This window comes from Phasianus colchicus, chromosome 20 (assembly GCF_987193195.1).
Source record: "Phasianus colchicus chromosome 20, bPhaCol1.hap1.1, whole genome shotgun sequence".
Lineage (NCBI taxonomy): Eukaryota > Metazoa > Chordata > Aves > Galliformes > Phasianidae > Phasianus > Phasianus colchicus.
This window is the reverse complement of record NC_143455.1, coordinates 3578010-3596696: the sequence shown is the minus strand read 5'-3', so window position 1 is coordinate 3596696 and position 18687 is coordinate 3578010. Positions and strand designations below refer to the sequence as shown.

The 18687-nt window shown below is 38.7% G+C and overlaps 1 protein-coding gene across 1 annotated transcript in view; it reads left to right on the top strand.

Annotated features, from left to right (window-relative positions):
- Positions 1 to 18687, top strand: part of TBCD (tubulin folding cofactor D) — a 108106-nt gene that overhangs the window by 63983 nt on the left and 25436 nt on the right. Inside the window, exons 18-26 of the mRNA XM_031599167.2 lie at positions 3264 to 3344; positions 4053 to 4126; positions 5023 to 5140; positions 6071 to 6131; positions 6561 to 6583; positions 13413 to 13444; positions 15110 to 15172; positions 15569 to 15645; positions 17516 to 17597. Of these exons, the coding sequence (XP_031455027.1) occupies positions 3264 to 3344; positions 4053 to 4126; positions 5023 to 5140; positions 6071 to 6131; positions 6561 to 6583; positions 13413 to 13444; positions 15110 to 15172; positions 15569 to 15645; positions 17516 to 17597 (611 nt within the window). The remainder of the gene's footprint in view (positions 1 to 3263; positions 3345 to 4052; positions 4127 to 5022; positions 5141 to 6070; positions 6132 to 6560; positions 6584 to 13412; positions 13445 to 15109; positions 15173 to 15568; positions 15646 to 17515; positions 17598 to 18687) is intronic.

The window sequence follows — 18687 nt, the reverse complement described above, 5'->3', positions numbered from 1 at the left end:
TTTTGTTTGTTCTATTTTCTGCATCAAGCTGCTAATTATGCCTAAGACATGGTGCAAATGTGACGTGATGTTTCTCCAACTTGCCTACGTGATCTGTTTATAGAGGGAAACTGAAGGAAGCAGGCAAGAGGCAATATTCATTGGCATCACCAAACTATTTGGGCACGTAAAGACTGGGGAAGATCAGGGGATTTTGAAGAGTTGCAGTTGATGGCTGTTACAATTGCAGATAAGATTCCAGCATGGGTACAACAACAAACTTATGTCCATTTAGGAAAAAAAACCAACTTTGCACAACTTGTTGAATTTGTTGTCTCTGCACAGAACCTTAATTCAGATATGCTTATATTACTCCTAGGCAGTGCACTGAAACTCTGAGCCATTTTGGAAATCAAACTGCAGTGTGGAGCATGCAAAGAGCACAGTGGGAAGTGCCAGCACTGGTGTGGTGTGGTTATAAATCAGTGGCTTGTCGTGGAATGCTGTGTGCTATTCTGGTCAGCTTTCTGCAAATACAGGAAAGCTGAAGTAAGGGATTTGGTGTAAGGGATTCTGTGCGCAGGATGACTGAATGAACCAAAGATTGCACTTCCTCACGAGAAGATGAAAAAGGCTGAGGGCTGTGTCCTACCTTTGGTTGTCTGCCTAAGGCTGGCAGTCTAGCCCAGCTGTCTGGACTCTGTGGGCAGTGCAGAGGTGGGTGCATACAGAAGGTGATTCAGGCTATTCCAAGATAAGATACGTGGCCCTGTGGAGCTGTGTGTTGCTCCTAGAAGCCAATGGGTTCGAAAGGTTCAAAGAAATTTGGTTCTTTGGGAATAGAAATAGCAAAGAAGGACGTGGTGCCTTCTGCTCCCTTTTTACCTTCGTAGTTTCTAATGAACACTTTTTTAAAGATAATTGGCGCTGAGTGCCTCTCTGCCTCCTTGGCTATTTTTGAATTGATTTTTCCACCTCCGTCTTGTCCTTTTAGTGGATAATCACTCTGGTCTGTGCCCGTCTTCACCTTTCACCCACTGTCTTTCCTTCCATGCTCCACACCCTCCTCCCACACGCTTCCCAGCTCTCCTGCCTGCCTTGCCGGGCTGGGTGCACGCAGGGCTGTGTGTGCTGCTGCCCTGTGCTGTGCCAACGGGGCTTCTGCAAGCCTGGCTTTCTATACCAGTAAAAAACAAAAATTGAAAATGTGCAGAATCGGCACACAGCGTTTGTATTGACTGTCTTTTGTAATTTTAGTTTGAACGTTATGTTGGCCCTACTTCTTCTCCAGACATACCTGTTAACTTCTGTCTCACGTGCTCATTCACTGCTGTGTTGTGATGGGAGGGTTTCTGTAGGAGTGTGCAGTTCGTAGCGTGGTTCTCTGACACCACGTCCAGTGTTGTTAATCAAGCTCTTTGTAAATTATTTGTCATCTCATCCATTACATTTCTTGCTAAAATCTTCCCCGTGTTGCTTTTCGGACAGGATGTAATTACTTGGGTCAATACTTAATTATTTCCTTATTTTTGTCTGAGTTCACATCAAAGTAAAAGCACGTAAGCAAGTATTTGGCTGCACAGAAAACAAGTATCCTTATGATGTGGTAGGAAAAAATGGACCTTTCTGATCAGTGTGCCTTTAGGTGGTGGAACTGTTTACGTAGCTGGAAAAAGCTAGTTGAGATTCATACTCCACATCTAGAATCTTCAGCCGTCTCTCCCTGACCCATATAAAAAGCAATCCTGAGACACTGTGCGTGCCAATGTGATGCCACTGTGTGAAAGGAAACCATGCAGCTGTGAAAGTCTGTGCTAGTGAATCTACTTGGAGCTATGAAGGCTTGATAAATGCGTGCCAGTTTCTACAGTATTTTTTTTTGATAAGTGATAGAGAGGGCCTGTATCAGACATGGGTTTTTTAGATATATGGACTGTGTGTGTGTGTTGCTTATATCCTTCAAAATCTATGCATTTTTACACAAGTTTTCATGCCAGTTGTCCTTTGGGGACTTTACCAGATGTTCTTTGGAACCTTCAGCTCAAATCTGTTAATCTGTTAATGGGGATGAAGGTAGAGGAAACCTACTCCTATGTTGTATGAACTGGGATTAAAGAAGCAGTGATTTCTGGAGTTCTGGGCTGTGTTAAAGTAGAGTTAAGGAATCGTTTGGTTAACATGAAGATTAACCACTGGGATAGGTAAGTTGATAAACTAAATAGAAAGGAGTACAAAAGAGCAATGAATTTTGCCACTTGCCTGCTGGCAGCAGCTGGTCAGTGAGCTGCCAGGTTGGCTGACCTCCCTCCAGAGGTGGCACTTCTGTGCTGTGTGGCTCAGGTGGCTGAGGTCTGTGGATTTAAGGATTACTGTTCTTCTCATCAATTACGTAGATATTAGTGCATTAACACGCAACAGTGTTTAGGTTTTACTTTTCTTTCTAATTACACACGTATTTCTGAAACACTGTTGAAGTTGCAAAGTTAATCACGCAAAAAATGGAAAGTTGAAATTAGGGTAATTCATGTGTCCTTAATTTTGTCCTTTTGTGCATGTCATCTTGACTCAAACACATTCTACTGATCGTTTAGCTTTCCAAGACTATTAAATTACATCAGATGTAATGAGAAGACAATTCACTTCTGTTGACCTTAGCTTTCAATAGCTGATGCTTCTGAAGATTGAAAAGTTAGTTGGCTGTGAAGTCAGATAGTTCCACTGCTGCCTGGCTAATCCCTTCTGGCATTCCTTCACATCTTAGGTCTTCACTTTAGTATTTTTTTGTCATAAGTAACTTTTTGCATCTTCGATCTTTAAAGAGAACAAATGGAAAACGGTTACTTAATTTTAAGTGATGGTATTTAGGAAGATAAAGCACATTTCTATAACTTAATTTTACTGTGTCCTTTGGCTTATGTCTTAGCACACATTTTCCCAATCTAAAATTATTATGGGTATTAATAAACACTTCTGAGTTTTCTGAAATGTAACAATGGGAACTGTGTATTTAGTTTTGCTTTTCATTGCTGTCAGGCTTTCTGTTGGTGTCATGTTTTTAAAGAGAATGTGAAAAACTTCTGCAAAAGTGATTTAAATATTTGACAATGCTTGTAAAGTGATTTCCATTGTATTATTTCATTTAGCTGCATCACTTCTGGGATAAGGCATGGTTAAACAATTGTTTTATTGCCATAAAACTAGAGGATTTTTTATCTTTGAAGCAGATTGTATTAAAATATGCACGTATTGATTCTGTACTCTATCATATGAACCTTCTTTTTCAGTGTGTATATTGCTGGCTTTCCTGAGTATACACAGCCAATGATTGATCATTTAGTTAACATGAAGATTAACCACTGGGATAGGTAAGTTCATAAAGTCTAATTATGCTCACATCCAGGAACTGATTTTTCTGCATCTGATGCATGCTACTTAAAGCACGTTTTGTGTGCTATTTGACTGAAGGAAACTGGACAAGAAGTAGTAGATATCATCCATACCTCATAGCACATTGTCATTTAAAGTGTGTTTATGAATTTTGACTTTTTGCCATGACCTCAATCTGCTAATAGATTAATAAAATACATTTATATGGTATATAGTGTGTGTGAGGGGTAAACACCATCACCATACAATTATAATAATTAAAGTTGATTTCATGCATGGAGATAGAGCTTAGTCATATTCAATGTTCACGAAGATTAAAACGTGTACATATAACACAAATGAGATTATATCAGTGCTGATAATAGTTTGCATCATGAGAAATAATAATAGTTTACTGCAGTGTCCCTGCCAATGCACAGAATGAGCCCTCAGGTTCTACCATCCAGTATGTTTTTCTTTGTCTCTTTCAGCAGTAAGTTCTATTCACATAGCTAAAAGCTAGCTGTAGGCTGTCTGTTTGGTCTGCTGGGTTGTTTTGTTGACTGTTTTTTTAAGAAGGGAAGGGTAAGATTAACAGAGAGTACTATATTCTTCAATATTTCTGGGGTCTTTATCTGGTTGTGGACAGGAATCCCTTCCTGAATGGGAATTTTTCTTTATTTTTTTTTATTCTTTTACATCTTTAGTGTTATTCGAGAACTTTCAACCAAGGCTCTGCATAACCTTACCCCACGGGCTCCTGAGTACATGGCAAATGTGGGTAGGTAATGCATAACATGTTCTGCACAGTGTGTCATATCAAGAGTTCTAGCTCCTGTAACAGCAGCAAAAAAAACCACACTAGAATGACTTAAACAGACACCTTGACTTAATAAAAAATGAGAGTTTTCTTAATATGGTGTATTGACCATATTACCAGCTTTCAGTTTTCATGCAAAATGCTAGAAAACCTGGCAGATGGTTTTAATCTAAAGACTAGTCTTTTGTAGCCTGACTGCACTGCTGTGAGATGAGCAAATGGGTGCAGTTTTGTTGCAACAGTTCAGGCCACTGGCCTTCAAATTCCTACCTTTGTTTTGTTGATGTATTGATGTCATAACGATGGAGACGGGAGAACAAATCTGTTTCATCTTGTCTGACATCTTCAGAGGAATTCCTTTTCATTGCTCTGTATGGAATCAAAGGTTTCTTAGCATGAACTCAGAACTGCTCAGCGCACTCGAGATTCCAAGGATGTACTTAGCTGCTCTCTGTTATGCATGAAAGACAGCAGCTGAAACCCTTACAGATGTTACCTGGGCTCCCTAGAGCAGCTTAGGGAAGTGGCAGTGGCAGTGTACATGGGAGTAAAACTATGGAAGTGGCTACAACCCTCGTTTTCTCTACTGCTTAGCCACTCCAGTGTCTCATAGCAAGCGTATTTTTTAATTGACTCCAAACACAGAGCTACTTGTGTGACCTCTGTAGGTACAGTTTAGTATGCTTTTTCAGAATTGAGTTTTTAAAACTATTTTTTCAGATAATAATGAGGGTTTGTTGGCCAGACTTCCAAGGAATGGTTTTCCCACGTTATTTCTAGGCCAACATATTTGGATTTAGAACTGTAATCTGTCAATATGCTTTGTTTAAATAAAATAATTGTTTAATCTCTTTCAGTTTTGCCAAGACTGCTGCCTTTATCAGTGGGCATAGATCTGCACACACGCCACGGGGCAATTCTTGCCTGTGCTGAGATCACCCATGCTTTGTGTAAACTAGCAGAAGAGAATAATAGGTATAAATGCAAGATTATCTTCACTATAAATTTCCCTTCCGTGCCTGATCTATTGAAAGCTTCCTGAGTATAATTATGGAAATCCCATCTTACTGAACATCTCTTCAACTGAATTTTTGTATGATAATAATCAGTCGTGACAAGCTTTCACATTTTATTTGGTGATACGACACGCTTAAGTCTAAATTCATCGTTAAGAAAGTGAAATCATTTGGAGAATTCAGAGATACCAACCATTGATTAACCAGCCCTTCCCAGCAGCCCTTCCCTTACAGTACTTTGTCTTCCTGGTCAGGGGCAAGTCTCTCATCTTTAAAGAAATAGCCTGTTGAGTTGGATTGATTTAAATATTACAGCTGAATGGGAAGGGGTGTTATGTATACACACAAAAACTCATACTGTAATTAGGAAATGAACCCAGAATAATTGGTAGAATTATTTGGAGATGTCTTTGCTTTAGTGTTGTGGTTAAAGAAAAGTAATTTACCTTTTTCTTTCTTTCAAATGAATCATTTGTGAAAAATGGTTGAAAGTCATTACTGCAGAACTGGAATTTGGAAGCTGCATTAATGGTAGAGTTTCATAATAGTTTGAATGAAGGGGCAATGAGCAGCTGTTTAAGATCAAAGCAGTGGATGATAAAATCCCAAAATGCAGACTTTACTGAAAATACAGTTCTGCAGCAGTCGTGGGTGTGTATAAATATACACTGAAGAAACCTATATTTATAAAAATGCCCTTTTTCAGGTAAATGTTGAGTTATTACCCTGATTAACATTTTGTTTTACTTCTGAGCGCATTCTGATGCATTTATACAAAAATATATGAAGTTAATTTTTGAAATTAAGTATTGCATATTTCTGTTGAGAAAAAAAAACTGAGCATGACTTGGCAACCAGTCTTAAAAAAAGATGTGTTGTCCATTTGCAGATCTATAACGTGCTACTTCAGTGGAAAATCTTTGGAGGGACTTAAGCAAATCCACCAAGAGGTTTGTAGCAAGTGTTAATGTATTTTGTAGTGTGGTATGTTATATTTATAGAATTATTTGCAATTAAGAGAGTTGTTGTTCTCCACCTTCCTCTTCCACTTGCCAAAAGTAAACAATCCTCCACGTATGAATTTGGGCACTTACTCCATGTTGTTTGATCAATGTCCTAATTTTTTTCTTCATCTGTAGTTGGCAAATACATTCAATTTTCAGTCAGCACAGTATGTTGCCATTTTTAAAGGGCCAAATGTGGAAAGCAGATGTATTTTAAAAACCAGCAGGAGCAGGTAGGATTTGGAATGAAGAAACATAGTGCTTTATGAAAGTGTTAAACTTAGTACCTGGTACGTGGACATTGTGTGTGAGGAGGAAAAAGAAAACATTTATTCCAAAATAAGTTCCTAAATATTGTGTTTTTTTCCTCCCCAGCTTTGCAGTCGACAGTTGTACAGGTAAGAAAATGGACTAAAGCAAAATTAATTTGTGTATTGGAAGGTATCAGTCAGACCAGTGCATACAGTAGCATCAGGGATGGGGATGGTTTTGCATTTGTCACACCTCCCATAGACTGCCAGTGTATCACAGTTCATCAGAATGCAAGCACATGCATTCTTTTGGCTTTGTCTGCCTATTACAGAGACCAGTGCTGTTTTTATAATGTATGGGGAGTTTAGAGTGTGTGACTTACAGGCATGTTAGATTAATGGGAAAGTGGTAAGTACTGGTCTCAACGCTGTGATAGAGATAGTTAAAGAAAGGAAAGAATGTGGAGCAATATGCACACTAAGCCATGGCTCCAGCAATGCGTAATGGATTTCTTTCCTATTATTCAGCTGTACCATAGGACTTGTATGGTAGAAATGACCTGTCACTACAAAGTTAGTATAGCCTTTTCTTTTTAAAAGAAGCTTCTAGCTAAATTCTAGAATCCTGTGTAATGAGCAGGCCAGAAGTATTACAAAAGGTTCTATTTATTGAAGCTTCCAGGAAGTAAAGGGAACTTGCCTACTTAACTGTTAAATAGATGTGAATTAGAACTGGTATGTGACTTCAGGGTTAATTCATAAATTTAAGGAATACAAAACATAATTAATGACTTGTATTCCCTAATGATTTGACATGCAAATGAGTTGTTTCTTTAACTGACAAATTGTTGGAGTTTTAAGGCATTTATCTAATTCACTCCTTTGCACATGATGTACCTATAAATAGTAGAGCAGTAGAATCCTAACTAGTTTTTTTTTTGTGTAATTTTTATTTATACATCAAATCATTTTTATGTAAGTTTTCACATTCTCAAACTTCCTGAAAAAAAGTAAACGTTTATTTTTTTCAAGGCTGTGTGCGCTACTGTGAAACCTCCATTCCAAAGCTCGCTCGTACGAGAGGATGGGTTTGATGCTGGTACTGCATATTAGTGTCTTTGTGGGTGGCTGTCTTGGCTCCCGTAAATTCTTTAATGTCAGGGTGGAGCTTGAGTGTAATTTGTTTTTGTCATAATGTGCACTTCTTGCACTTAATGGTATTTATGAGATGCCTACAGAAATATCTTCGTCCTAGATAAGACTTAAAATTCAACTCCAAGCAAAGCTGATGCACTGCTGTTTACTCTCATACTTTGGCAGAGACACAGATGTCTGCTATAATCCATACTTTAAAATATCGGCATGCATATTAAAATTGGACAAGAAAAATAAACTAGGTTATAAAAACAAAACAGCCATTTGAGTATTGCTGGGCAAGCGTTTAGTGAAACAAGCCAAACTCGTTTCACGGTGAGTAATTCTTGCACGTAATATTCCAAAGATTTCCATTTGAGAAATTGCTACTGGGAATTTTCAGTGTAATAATGGCTTAGAGGAATGTTGAAAACCTGTGTGTTTTATTTGTGTTTCTAGTTTTTAAACTCCTGTAGCAAAAGGTCTGTTCACATGGTGCAATTGATGACGAGATATTTTGCTTTCACTTCTGGCAACAAAACAGCTGTCTTTTGTTGTATTAAGTGGCTGTCAATGAGTTGATCAAGCTGTTTTCACAAACTAATTTGGCCTGTGAGAAAGAAAAAAAAAAATATCAGGCATAAAAATTCTGTTGTTTTTATCAAAACTGGAATTTGTAGATGTTGAGCTGCAAAATAGGCTGTGGTGATGCTGATTGCCCAACTCTTAGGATTCCTAAGTAGCTCATGTCAAAAAAAGTCAAAGCCACAGTGCTGTAATGGATGCCTTCATTCAGCTGTCCCTCCTACGTCGTGTAGCATCTTTTGTGATACCTCTAACTTGATTTGGAATAATGTCCATGAATTATCCTTCAGACAGGACACAGGCAAAGTTTAAAGTTGCACTGCAGTCTCTGAATTTTGGGTACATTTGAAGTTATTCAAATTTTTTAATGCTAATTGAAGACAGTCTTGTCCTCTGCTTTATTAACATCTTTGAAAAACGTCAGTATCTTTCTGTCTTCCTGGATAAGTGTTTTTCTGGACTTACTGTAGTGTGCTGAAAAAGGAGAATACAAGTCCAGGCACATGCAGCAAGCACTTCCTTCCATTAGCTCTGTTTCTGACACATTTGAAGCACTGGTTTGTCTTGAGGAGTTGGTTGCTTTAAACATTTGCATATGCACTTCCAGCTGAGTATTGCACAGTGGGCCTGGTTTTCCATATTAAATGATCACTAATTACAGCAAGTCAGTGAAGCCGTGCAAACCGTGCCTCCTAGAGCATTTGTCTGGTTTGTGCTTTACGGGCTGTATTATAGTTACAAAAATAATTTCTTAAAAAATGTTATTTGTTTTAAACATTGCTTTTTTACATAAAAACTTTGAGGCAAGAGCACGTGGCTGCTAGTAGTCAGCCTGTGTGCTTTTGTTGAACCAGCATGGAACCTTTTCTCATAGCAGACACTCTTCTGTAATGCATTGAAGGCCTTTCTGCTTGTTCTCAATATTGGAGTGTTCTCAATTTTTTTTAAATAATTGTTAAGATTCTTTAAAAATGCATCATCTAAGATACTTGGCTGTAGATCCACCTGCATCATGTGTAGAACTTTTTCTCCTCTCTTGTAGCCATTTCTGAGGCTGGCAATATAGCTCTTAACACACAGAGTTGTTGTAACAAGATAATTGAGGGATGGAGATGGAAGTGCTGCAGACAGACTGACTGCACTTCTTCCAGGTAGCTGCGTTTCACTTGTGTATTGCAGCAAGTGGGCTGTTGTTGGGCCTTCAGGGTTCACATCAGAACTGCCTGTGACAGGAAGCACAGTGTTTATGAGCAACTCCCACACTGGATGATTCAGTTGGTGCAATGTGCTGCATGTGGAGTTTTTCTCTGGTTCATTCTTGTACCGTATGCAGAGGCTGGCTGCATGTGTACGTGTCAGCTATGGCAGAGCAGCAAGCTTCATTTATTTTACATAGTAACCTATGGAAGTTGGATGGCCATCTGCAGTGCTTCAGCTTTTCCAAAAGAGTAAAGTAGCCTTGTAGGAGCTGGCAAGACCAAGCAAAGGAAAGTTGTTCTCGTTGCAAAGACCTTTAAGGCTGCAGCAAATCTTGATGGTTTCAGGGCAGATGTGTTTCTTGGCAGTCATTTATGCAAAAGACTTTTTTTGGACTCTATAAACTTAATCAGGAAATAAGTCTGGCCTTGCAACAAAGTTCATCTTAAAAATTCTTCCAAGTTTAAACTACTTCTTGTGTCCAGTAACGTGGTGGTTCAAGGACTTTGTGCCATCCTGTGTTCTGAAGGGATTGGTTGAGGTATGGTTGGAAACAGCACAACTGCTGGATGGCAGTGCTGTGCCTTACATGAAACATTGTGGACAAGGCAAGGAAGAGCATGTAACAAAGGGCATCATGTGAGATGTTTACTGCTGTTTCCTGCTCAGTTTTTTCGTTGTTGCAAAATAATGCTTTATGCTGTATAGCTTCATTCACCTGAAAGAGCTGTAAGGTGATTTTTTTTTTTTTTGGTTACCAGTTGAAGCCACTGGGAAAACTTACTCTGTAGAGCCAGGATTTCGTATAGTTTTCTGCTATTAGAATACAGTACAAATGTGTACACTCAGCATATGAGTTTACAGTAACATAAAGGAGGTGTTTGTCAGCTTAATGTTATTTTCTGTATCTTTAGAGGATGACTATAGCAGCTTCATTAAATAGACAATTTTTTATTTTTTAATCTGAGCTTAAAGGTATCTCCTGCTGCCTCCATGTACTTTTATAACCAGTTTGCAGGCCCTGTACATGGGCAGAGTGGACCTTTAAGATACCTCAGTCCTACATGGGACAGATTGATCCCAAATGCTTGGTTACTGCTCACGGTGGTGTGAAAACTCTACTTGGCTTTCTGGAAACTGAGTACTTGCAGTTGAATATTTTGAGATGTTCCAGTAGCTTTAACTCCAGATTTGGATGTATGTGAAAACACAGATGCTATTCATTTGGAACTGCTTCAATTAATGTTATTTTTATAATCATAAAGATGAATTCTGAACTCTTCCCAGAAATTGAATTTTAAATACCATTTTAGGAATCTACAAAAGTACCTTGAACTTGGATATAAACTGGAAACAATTCTGATTCATGCCTGTGTAATTTTACAGTATGTACTGGCATGCTTAGATCAGCAATCTCAATCCATTGATTCAACAAGGGGTTATGTATTGTGAGTGTTTTCCACAAAGAAGTTGTAATTATTTCCAGAATATTTCTAGGAGAGAAACATTTCTATGGAATTGCACATGGCAAGAAATGTCTGGAGCTAATGGAACCTGGGCACTGCATCAATCAATTTGCAGACTGAGTTAATAAATAAACCTTGAAACAGGTACACCTGTGCATGTGATGTAACTTGTAGATGCGTCTTTGGAACAAAAAAGACAAAATACTGACAGTACAGCAGAATTCTGAATCTCTGAAATAGGTAGATCCGTATCTTTTTAATTTAGTGACATACTGCAGGGGAAGATAAAGTTAATAGGAAGGTGCACGTCTTGTTTGACAAAGTAAACACTGACTGAGGAAAGATCTAGAGTTACAGTAGAATTCTCAGTTCCTAAAATTGAAATATGTGTTGTGGAAAAGAAAAAAAGAGATAAATTGTCAGACATATGGTGATGTGTAGGCAAGACCCAACATGAAAACATCCAACACAGGATGACAGTGCCTTTGCAGATAGATTTGATTGCAGTTTCTGCGTTATGTAGAAATCCTACTGTGCAATTCACTGCCACCACTCGTCATGTTCCACAGGGCCAGCAGTCCTCAGTGAAGCTCTAAACTCTGAAATTAAATGAACTTGATGTGATGCCAAAGGAAGGGATAGCTGTCAAGTCATTAACATAAGAGTAGCTTTGAGTGGCCTGACTTCCTTGTTGGCAACCAGAAGAAGTGGAGAAGAGCAGCCTTTGTGACTCAGTTCTTGCTTTGTAGTTGAAACAAAGTCCATATCTGAATCCTTACATCAGCAGACTTTGTTGCACACCAAACAAATTCACAAGATCATTATTTTATACTCATTTACAGCAAGACAACAGACAAAAGGCAAGGAATGGGTGAGGTACAAAATGAGGGGAAAAGAAACACTGAAGAGGAAGCAACCCTTGCCATGTTGTTCTTCTATTTTTGCCGCTGTATCAGCTCCTTACATCATGTTGTTCTCTAATTGAATTTTTTTAAAAGTTGGAGAGCAGACGGCGTGGCAGGAAGGTGGGGTAGATAATACAAAGAGCTTATCAGTGTGGGGATGTGGATTCTCTTCTTGCTTGCTATAATGATAAACTGAGCCATAGAGCATTGCCTAGAGCTTATGTATTGATTGTTGAAAGCAAAAGTTTGCCAATTAAAGGGAATGCTGATCTAAGGCACATTGAAATAGTGTTGAGTTGGCGCCTCTCCATCACCTGAAAAACCAGTGAGAATGTTGAGTCAGAAACCCAAGTGCGTGTAACAGGAGGAACCTACTTGCATGGAATGGAAAAACTCATTTAAAATGTTGGGGCTTTTGAAGCTCCTGTAAAAGGATGAATTGGAGAACAAAGTTCTTAGAGTTGGGTTGCTATGGTTTGCCTTGGGAGCACAGCTACTAATTTTATTGTGGGAGGTAGGAGGGAAGAAAAAGTTCTTTTTGGAAAACAAAACAAAAAACACAAACAAATAAACAGAAAGCCTTTGTTGTTCCTCCCCCTTGCTGGGAGTTTCTGCCAGAGCGTAGCCGTACGAACAGGTGATTATGGGTTTGGCACACCTCAGGGAGGAAGTGTTCCAACAGAAGTGAAGGGAGGCAAGAACAAGGAGCCAAGGGAGGAAATATCCAAAGGAAGGGCAGGGGTCAAAGGTTCAAAAAATGGGAAAATTATGCCACAGAGGGTGACACTGAGCAGAACACCCCAAGCAATGCTCGTGATGCCTTGGGGGTATGTAAGGAACCAGCAGATGTTGCTCAGTGGTGTGAGGAGACAGGTCTCTGCCCAGAGACACGACAGGCTGGGGAATGGAAACAGGTCCTGCAGTTGCACGATGCTTCTCCATCTCTGCTCTGTGCCTCGTTCAGACTTTTTCCACCTGGGGCCCAGTGGCCAGGTTAATAAGCCAGGATAGGTAGGCCGCAGGTCTGAGCTGGTAAGACCATTCTTCTGTGATGTACTCTTTTTCAGGATGGTTTGAAATGTCTTAGGCCTTTTGTTTCCCTCCCCTTCTGATAAGTTGGAATTTTTACTGCTTTTTTCGTGATGAATGCAAAACCATCTGAGAGGGCTTTAGCAGGGAAGGAGAGGATGAAGGAAAAGGGTGAGAAACTTTGCCAGGAAGATGAACCAGTTGAAATTTGTGAAAATGGGAGCTAGTAAGCAACGTTTCCATGTAATGTTCCAGAAATGAAGATTTTGCTAAAACTTCGTATGCAATTGCTTTTCAGTTGTGCAAGTCAAAAGCTGTATGGCTGAGAAGTTGCCAAAGTTTGTAATGCTTCTGAAGCAAGTAAGAAGAAAAGAAGAATGAACTTGGCGGTCTTTTATTATACACATTGAGAATTAGAATGGTAGGGTTTGCATTCTTCAGAAGCAGAAAGCTACATATTCAGGCAGGCTTTGTGTACGTCGTGCTGAGGTCACAACAAGACAACAGTTAATTTAAGAAGAAGCATGTTTGTGTTGATCAGTTATGAAAGTTGAAGGTGTTTTGTGATCTGCTGCCTAAAATGGTGTAGAGGCCCTTTATTCCTCATTGGGCAATGCATTCAAACTGCTCGTGACAGTGCCTCTCCTTTTTGCTTTGCAGGGGGCTGGGTGGAGAGCTAATGAGACCAGCTGGTAAGTGCCACAGCAGGGGTATGGAACAGAAAATGTGCAACACGTAGTTCTGCTCTTAACTTTCTTCAGTTTGTTTTGCACACGTTACATTAAATGCATAAGTAAAGTATGCATAGTAATTAAAAATATGGAATTTGAAAGCTAATCAGAAGTCAGATATGGCAGAATATTATTTACCAGCGCAACTGGGACTAAACCCATTTGTGTAAGAGTTGAAGGCAGTTCCTGGGTTTCTGTCACACACTTCACTTGCTGAGCAAAAGTAATTTTATTCGGGGTTGAATTTGATTTCCCTGATATACCCCAATTCTTCTCCAGAAGAGTTGTGGTCTGTCCGTTAAGGTGTGATCATGTAACTAATGATTTTGATCATAATACACATGTATGCAAGGGTGAAGAATAAAGACTGTATGAACAACAGTTTGTGGAAGGGGTTGTATTACATTAATGATGAGGAGTTCAATGATAATAATGTATAGAAACAAGGTGAAAAGTAAGGGCATTGCAGGGAGAAGTAGGGAACTTGAATGGGTAAGGAAATGATGCCAACTTTAGTTTCCTGCTTATTCATTGAATGAGGGAAGTGCTAGATAGCAGATTCTGACTTGGGATGTCTTAAATCACATCCTCAAACTTAATGGGTAAAGTCAATCATTACCAATATTGAAAGGCAATCAAATGGGAGGAGTGGAGGAGCTCTTTGAGTGAGTTTACAGATGTGACATGGGAATGCTGAAAGAACGTATTTACAACTGCTGGTTTTCATCATCTGTTCTAACTGCTCAGCAGCTGAATATTTCGTATATTTGGGAAGTAGAAATGGCAGCATTTTGGCAAGATAGGGCTGCATAGGTAGAATAAGAGAAGAACTGAAAATGTTCCACAAATTACATGTGTGTCTAATGAAGAGGATGCTCTCAACCACAGCAGAGCGTACAGGAAGCTTAGAGGACTGAGGAAGGACCCTAAGAGACTCGGCTTTAGTTGCACTGTATTTAATCTGTGTGTGAATAAGTATCAGTGAAGAAGCTGCCACACTGGGGCGAATGGTGTTTGAGTGCAGGGAGCCTGATTGTGTGACACTGCCATAGTGAGGACTGAATTGAAGAGTGGGTTTAGAGCCCAGTGAGCTGGTTATAAATTAAGATGATGAACTGTGTACAGAGGCTGGAGTAAGATTCAAAGATTAAATTGTGGGAGCAGAGAGAAACAAAAAAGTGGCAGTATTGTAGTAGCTTGTTCTGTCCTCTCCCTGCTCTCCACCAACTCTAAAGCAATCTGATAATGATTCTGCACTGACCTGTGTTTTATTTCATCTGGTCGCCAGGAGGTGGAAGATAATGTACTCCCTGAGTGCTGAGTTTCCATTTGAGCAATGGTCAGTTGGTTCTATAGCAAAATGTTGCAGTGCTTAGTGTGTTAATTTCTATTCCTCAAAACAAGTTGAAGTCCTAAAAGAATGCTATTCCATAAGCTTGAAACTCATGTAAGTGTATAAACTGAAAATAACAAAGACTTGACAACTAACGTGCCTTGGACTTCTCTTGGTGAATTTTCTTCAGTTTAAAATGAGTGCTAATGGAACGTGATGTAGCTGTATATTTAAAGTAGCTGCCAATTGTATTTTTTATTATTTATCTGGTTGCCAAATTTATTTTCTTACAGTCTGCACTTTAATTGAAAAGCTGTCACTATCAAAAATGCCGTTTAAAGGAGATCCAATAATTGGTACGTAGTGTTTTAAATAACCTTTCATTTTCGAGTAAATACAGCTTCATTTTCATTAAGCTGTAAAACACCAGTGAGTGGTGTTTTGCAGAGGAACAGTGAGGATCGGCAAATTCGAGTGGGCTAACAAATAAAATGTCAGAAAGATACAGAAATCTGCTCAGAGATGTTATGGAAGATCTGTGTTGTTTGCAGTCTTTTTCCCTGTCTAGTTTTCAGTATTATCAGACAGCATTTGCACTGTGTGCTTTGTACAATGAGCCAGAATACACAGCCTTGTTAGTTTTGGAAAGGCAGGAAGTAACTGAATATGGATGGCTGCTGTACTTTTCTGCTGTAAGAGAGAAAATGCTGAAGTTTATAAGGTAATACCATGTATGTTCCTTACTGTTTCAGAGGGCTGGCAGTGGCTGATAAATGACAGTCTCAGAAGTCTTCCTCTTGCTTCATGCACTGCACGACAGCATGTAAAGGTACAGCAGTGATTCCTTCTTCGTGTCATCGTGTGCCATGCAGAATCAGAAGCACTTCTGCTTTCCATTGGAGTATTTTTCATAGAATGCCATTACTTCTTGTGCGTTTGTTTCTTAGGTCCCTGAGAAGGGGAACTTAAAAACAAAGTGAAACATGAATTCTCCTAAATTGCAGGGAGGCTTCCTGTTTAATGCTTGAGGAGTTACTACAAAGCATGTTCTTGTGTGTGGATTTGACCAAAGTCATTGGCAGTCACTGGCACTGATGATGGGCTAACAGTGAGCAGTGCCTGGTGCTTGAAGCTTTGCCATCCAAGTACATCACTGTGACATTTGTCTTCTGTTTTGGAGTATGATTTTGACTTGCTCCATAACTGCAGCTATAATTCCTGTTTTTATTAAGCCACCCAGTGCCAATTTTTTTAATATAGATACAAAGTTTTAAATCTCAGACTGTCTCAAAAAATGGACCATGGATAAAATGTCTGTTTTTGTCACCTTGTTTAATAATAAGGAAATCTACTGCATTAATTGTATATGTTATGTGTGTAAGATACGTTGATTTGGGTTGTTTTTAATGGTTTCAGATGAATTTATTTAGAGAAGTGTCTCTGGACAGTATCCTTGGGTCTGATGTTCTCAGGGTGGGTTTGTTAACAGGGAGAAAATTGGTGTGAAGCAACGGGAGTTATTTGGGACACAGTACTTAAATTTTCCATTAATCTGAGGTAAAATCTTTTTACTGTGCTCTCCAACTACACTAATTCTGAGTATTACACCCATTGATGAGTGCTATTTTCGTTTTCTTTGTGCTATTTTATGTACATGGTCTTCATGTCTCCAGCTATTTACTTTAATTTTCCTGAGTAACACCACGGAAGTTTGATCTTGTACTCTTAAATGAGATTCTACCAAATTAAAAAGATAATTTTCGTCTGCCCTGCGAGAGATTATAGCTGTCACAGACACCATTTGAATAGAAAACTCTTTATTCATTTTGTTCATTTCTTAAAATAAGATAAAAAGCCACTGGGAGTAGTTGGTGGCTCATCTTTTAAACGTTTCCTCAGACAACAGAGCAGACTGAAATGTATCCAAATCACTGATGAAAGATGAAATTAAATTCTTGGAATATTCCTTTGGTATTTGCAGTTTATTCAAAGAGTTGTACGTCTTTACTGGAACTTCTAAACCTAGAGAATTAATTATAGACTGTAGAGAATTTTGACCTGTTTTAACATTAATTAACATTGAACTGTGTTTGGTAAATGACAATTCTCACTCGATTTCTATGTATGTTTTAGAGAGAAATAATATCCCTGGAACACTGAAAAGCCATCTTCTTTTCTGACCAAGTACACTCTTGTGGTAGCATGTGATACCTTTAAAAAAGAAAGCTGTTCTCTTTAGAAAGTGAGGGGTCTGCAGCAATCCATGCTTCTGTGCTGTGTTTCCTTTTTGTAGGTTGCTTTTTGTAGGTCTTGCCAGTCTGGAATCTCTGTATTGCAGATAAAAAATAACTTAAGGATTTGGTAATACTGTGTCATCCTGCAGACACAACAGGAGAGCTGGAAACGCAGCAGGCATGTTGCTGTTAATGTGTTAAATATTAATTTAGCTTACTGGTACTTTTAAAAGAATAAGAGAAGAATCTGTTTTGTTGTTCCATAGGTTTCCTTTTCAGCTGATCTTAAACCAGAGTAGGGAAGAATTAAGAAGTAAGCGGCAATAGCTGCAGGTATCACTAAACAAAAGACAAAAAAACAAACATAAAATCGTCCTTCTCTTTAACCTCTGAACCTGAACTGCAGTTATATTTACTAAGATCATATTTCATGATATGAAGTTCACAATTTTGCCTTTGTTTCAGGACTCTGCAGTGTCTGCACTGAGTGCTTTGTGTAATGAATATTACATCAATGAAAATGGAGAAGCTGATCCAGCTTTGCAGGGTAAGGATTCGTATTTACAGAAGAGGTAGAGGATACTGGGCTGTACCTTTGTACACTTGGAGGAATTGAGTCCATTGGGGGTGAGGGGAGCATCACTGTTTTTATACTAATTTTACTAGATTATATAGATTAGTTATTTTAAGAATAACAGCATTTATGTTCTTAAAGATTCTGTCTTAAAGATTACTTTGCAGTTACGTATAGTTTACAAAGCAATGTTTTGTTGTTGTTGTTGTTTGGTTGTTTCTGTTTTTTGTTTTTTTTTTTTTTACAATTGCAAACTCATGTGTCATTTCCAAATCAGGTAACAAAAGACATCACTGATGTTTTTATTGTGTACTTCCAAGAATAAAACAGATACCTGTCACACACTGTGACGTGCATTCTCTGCCCTAAAGAAGTTAGACTGCTTTTTATGTATCAGCCATAACTTGATTTTTAAATCTTTTATATATCACCTAATCTTTATATTTTTGTAAAAAATAAATAAAATAATAAAAAGTGGCCCTTTTCTTCATGCAGGCTGGTGCTGCATGCTCAAATGGCTTGTTTGTTTTTGCAGAATAAATAGATGCAATGTGATAGTGAGGCAGATCTAAAAAACAACCAACCCAGCACTGAGTCACAGACAGCTGTAAGGTTGGAGTGTCAAGCTTCTGAAAAAGCTGAGCAGAGAAGTCAGCTATGTTTCAAAATCAAGAGGAGAGGGATGTACTGCAAGAGCATTGCATAGATGGCTGCACTTGTTCTATATTTGTTGTACTGTTACATGCCTATAAACCTTCATTTTCACTGGATTCTGGATGAGCTTTTTGTCTGGCATGGGCCTGGAGGAATCTCACAAGCCATGGTAGTCTAGGGATGTAATTGAAGTAAAAGATTTTTAGGCAAGTTGTTCATTTTCCATCATGTCTTAAATTTGTCATATTGCTAAAATTTCAGTCTTCAAGTTGCATCAATTGCAAGGAAGGTTGTGGTGGTCTTACTGTCTAAGTAAGCACTGCATCTTCCTATGTCCTTAAGTCTCACCTACCACAATTGTTTGGAAGATTTTGAATAGTAGAAGGGTTCGTATTGCTAACCTCTGGAC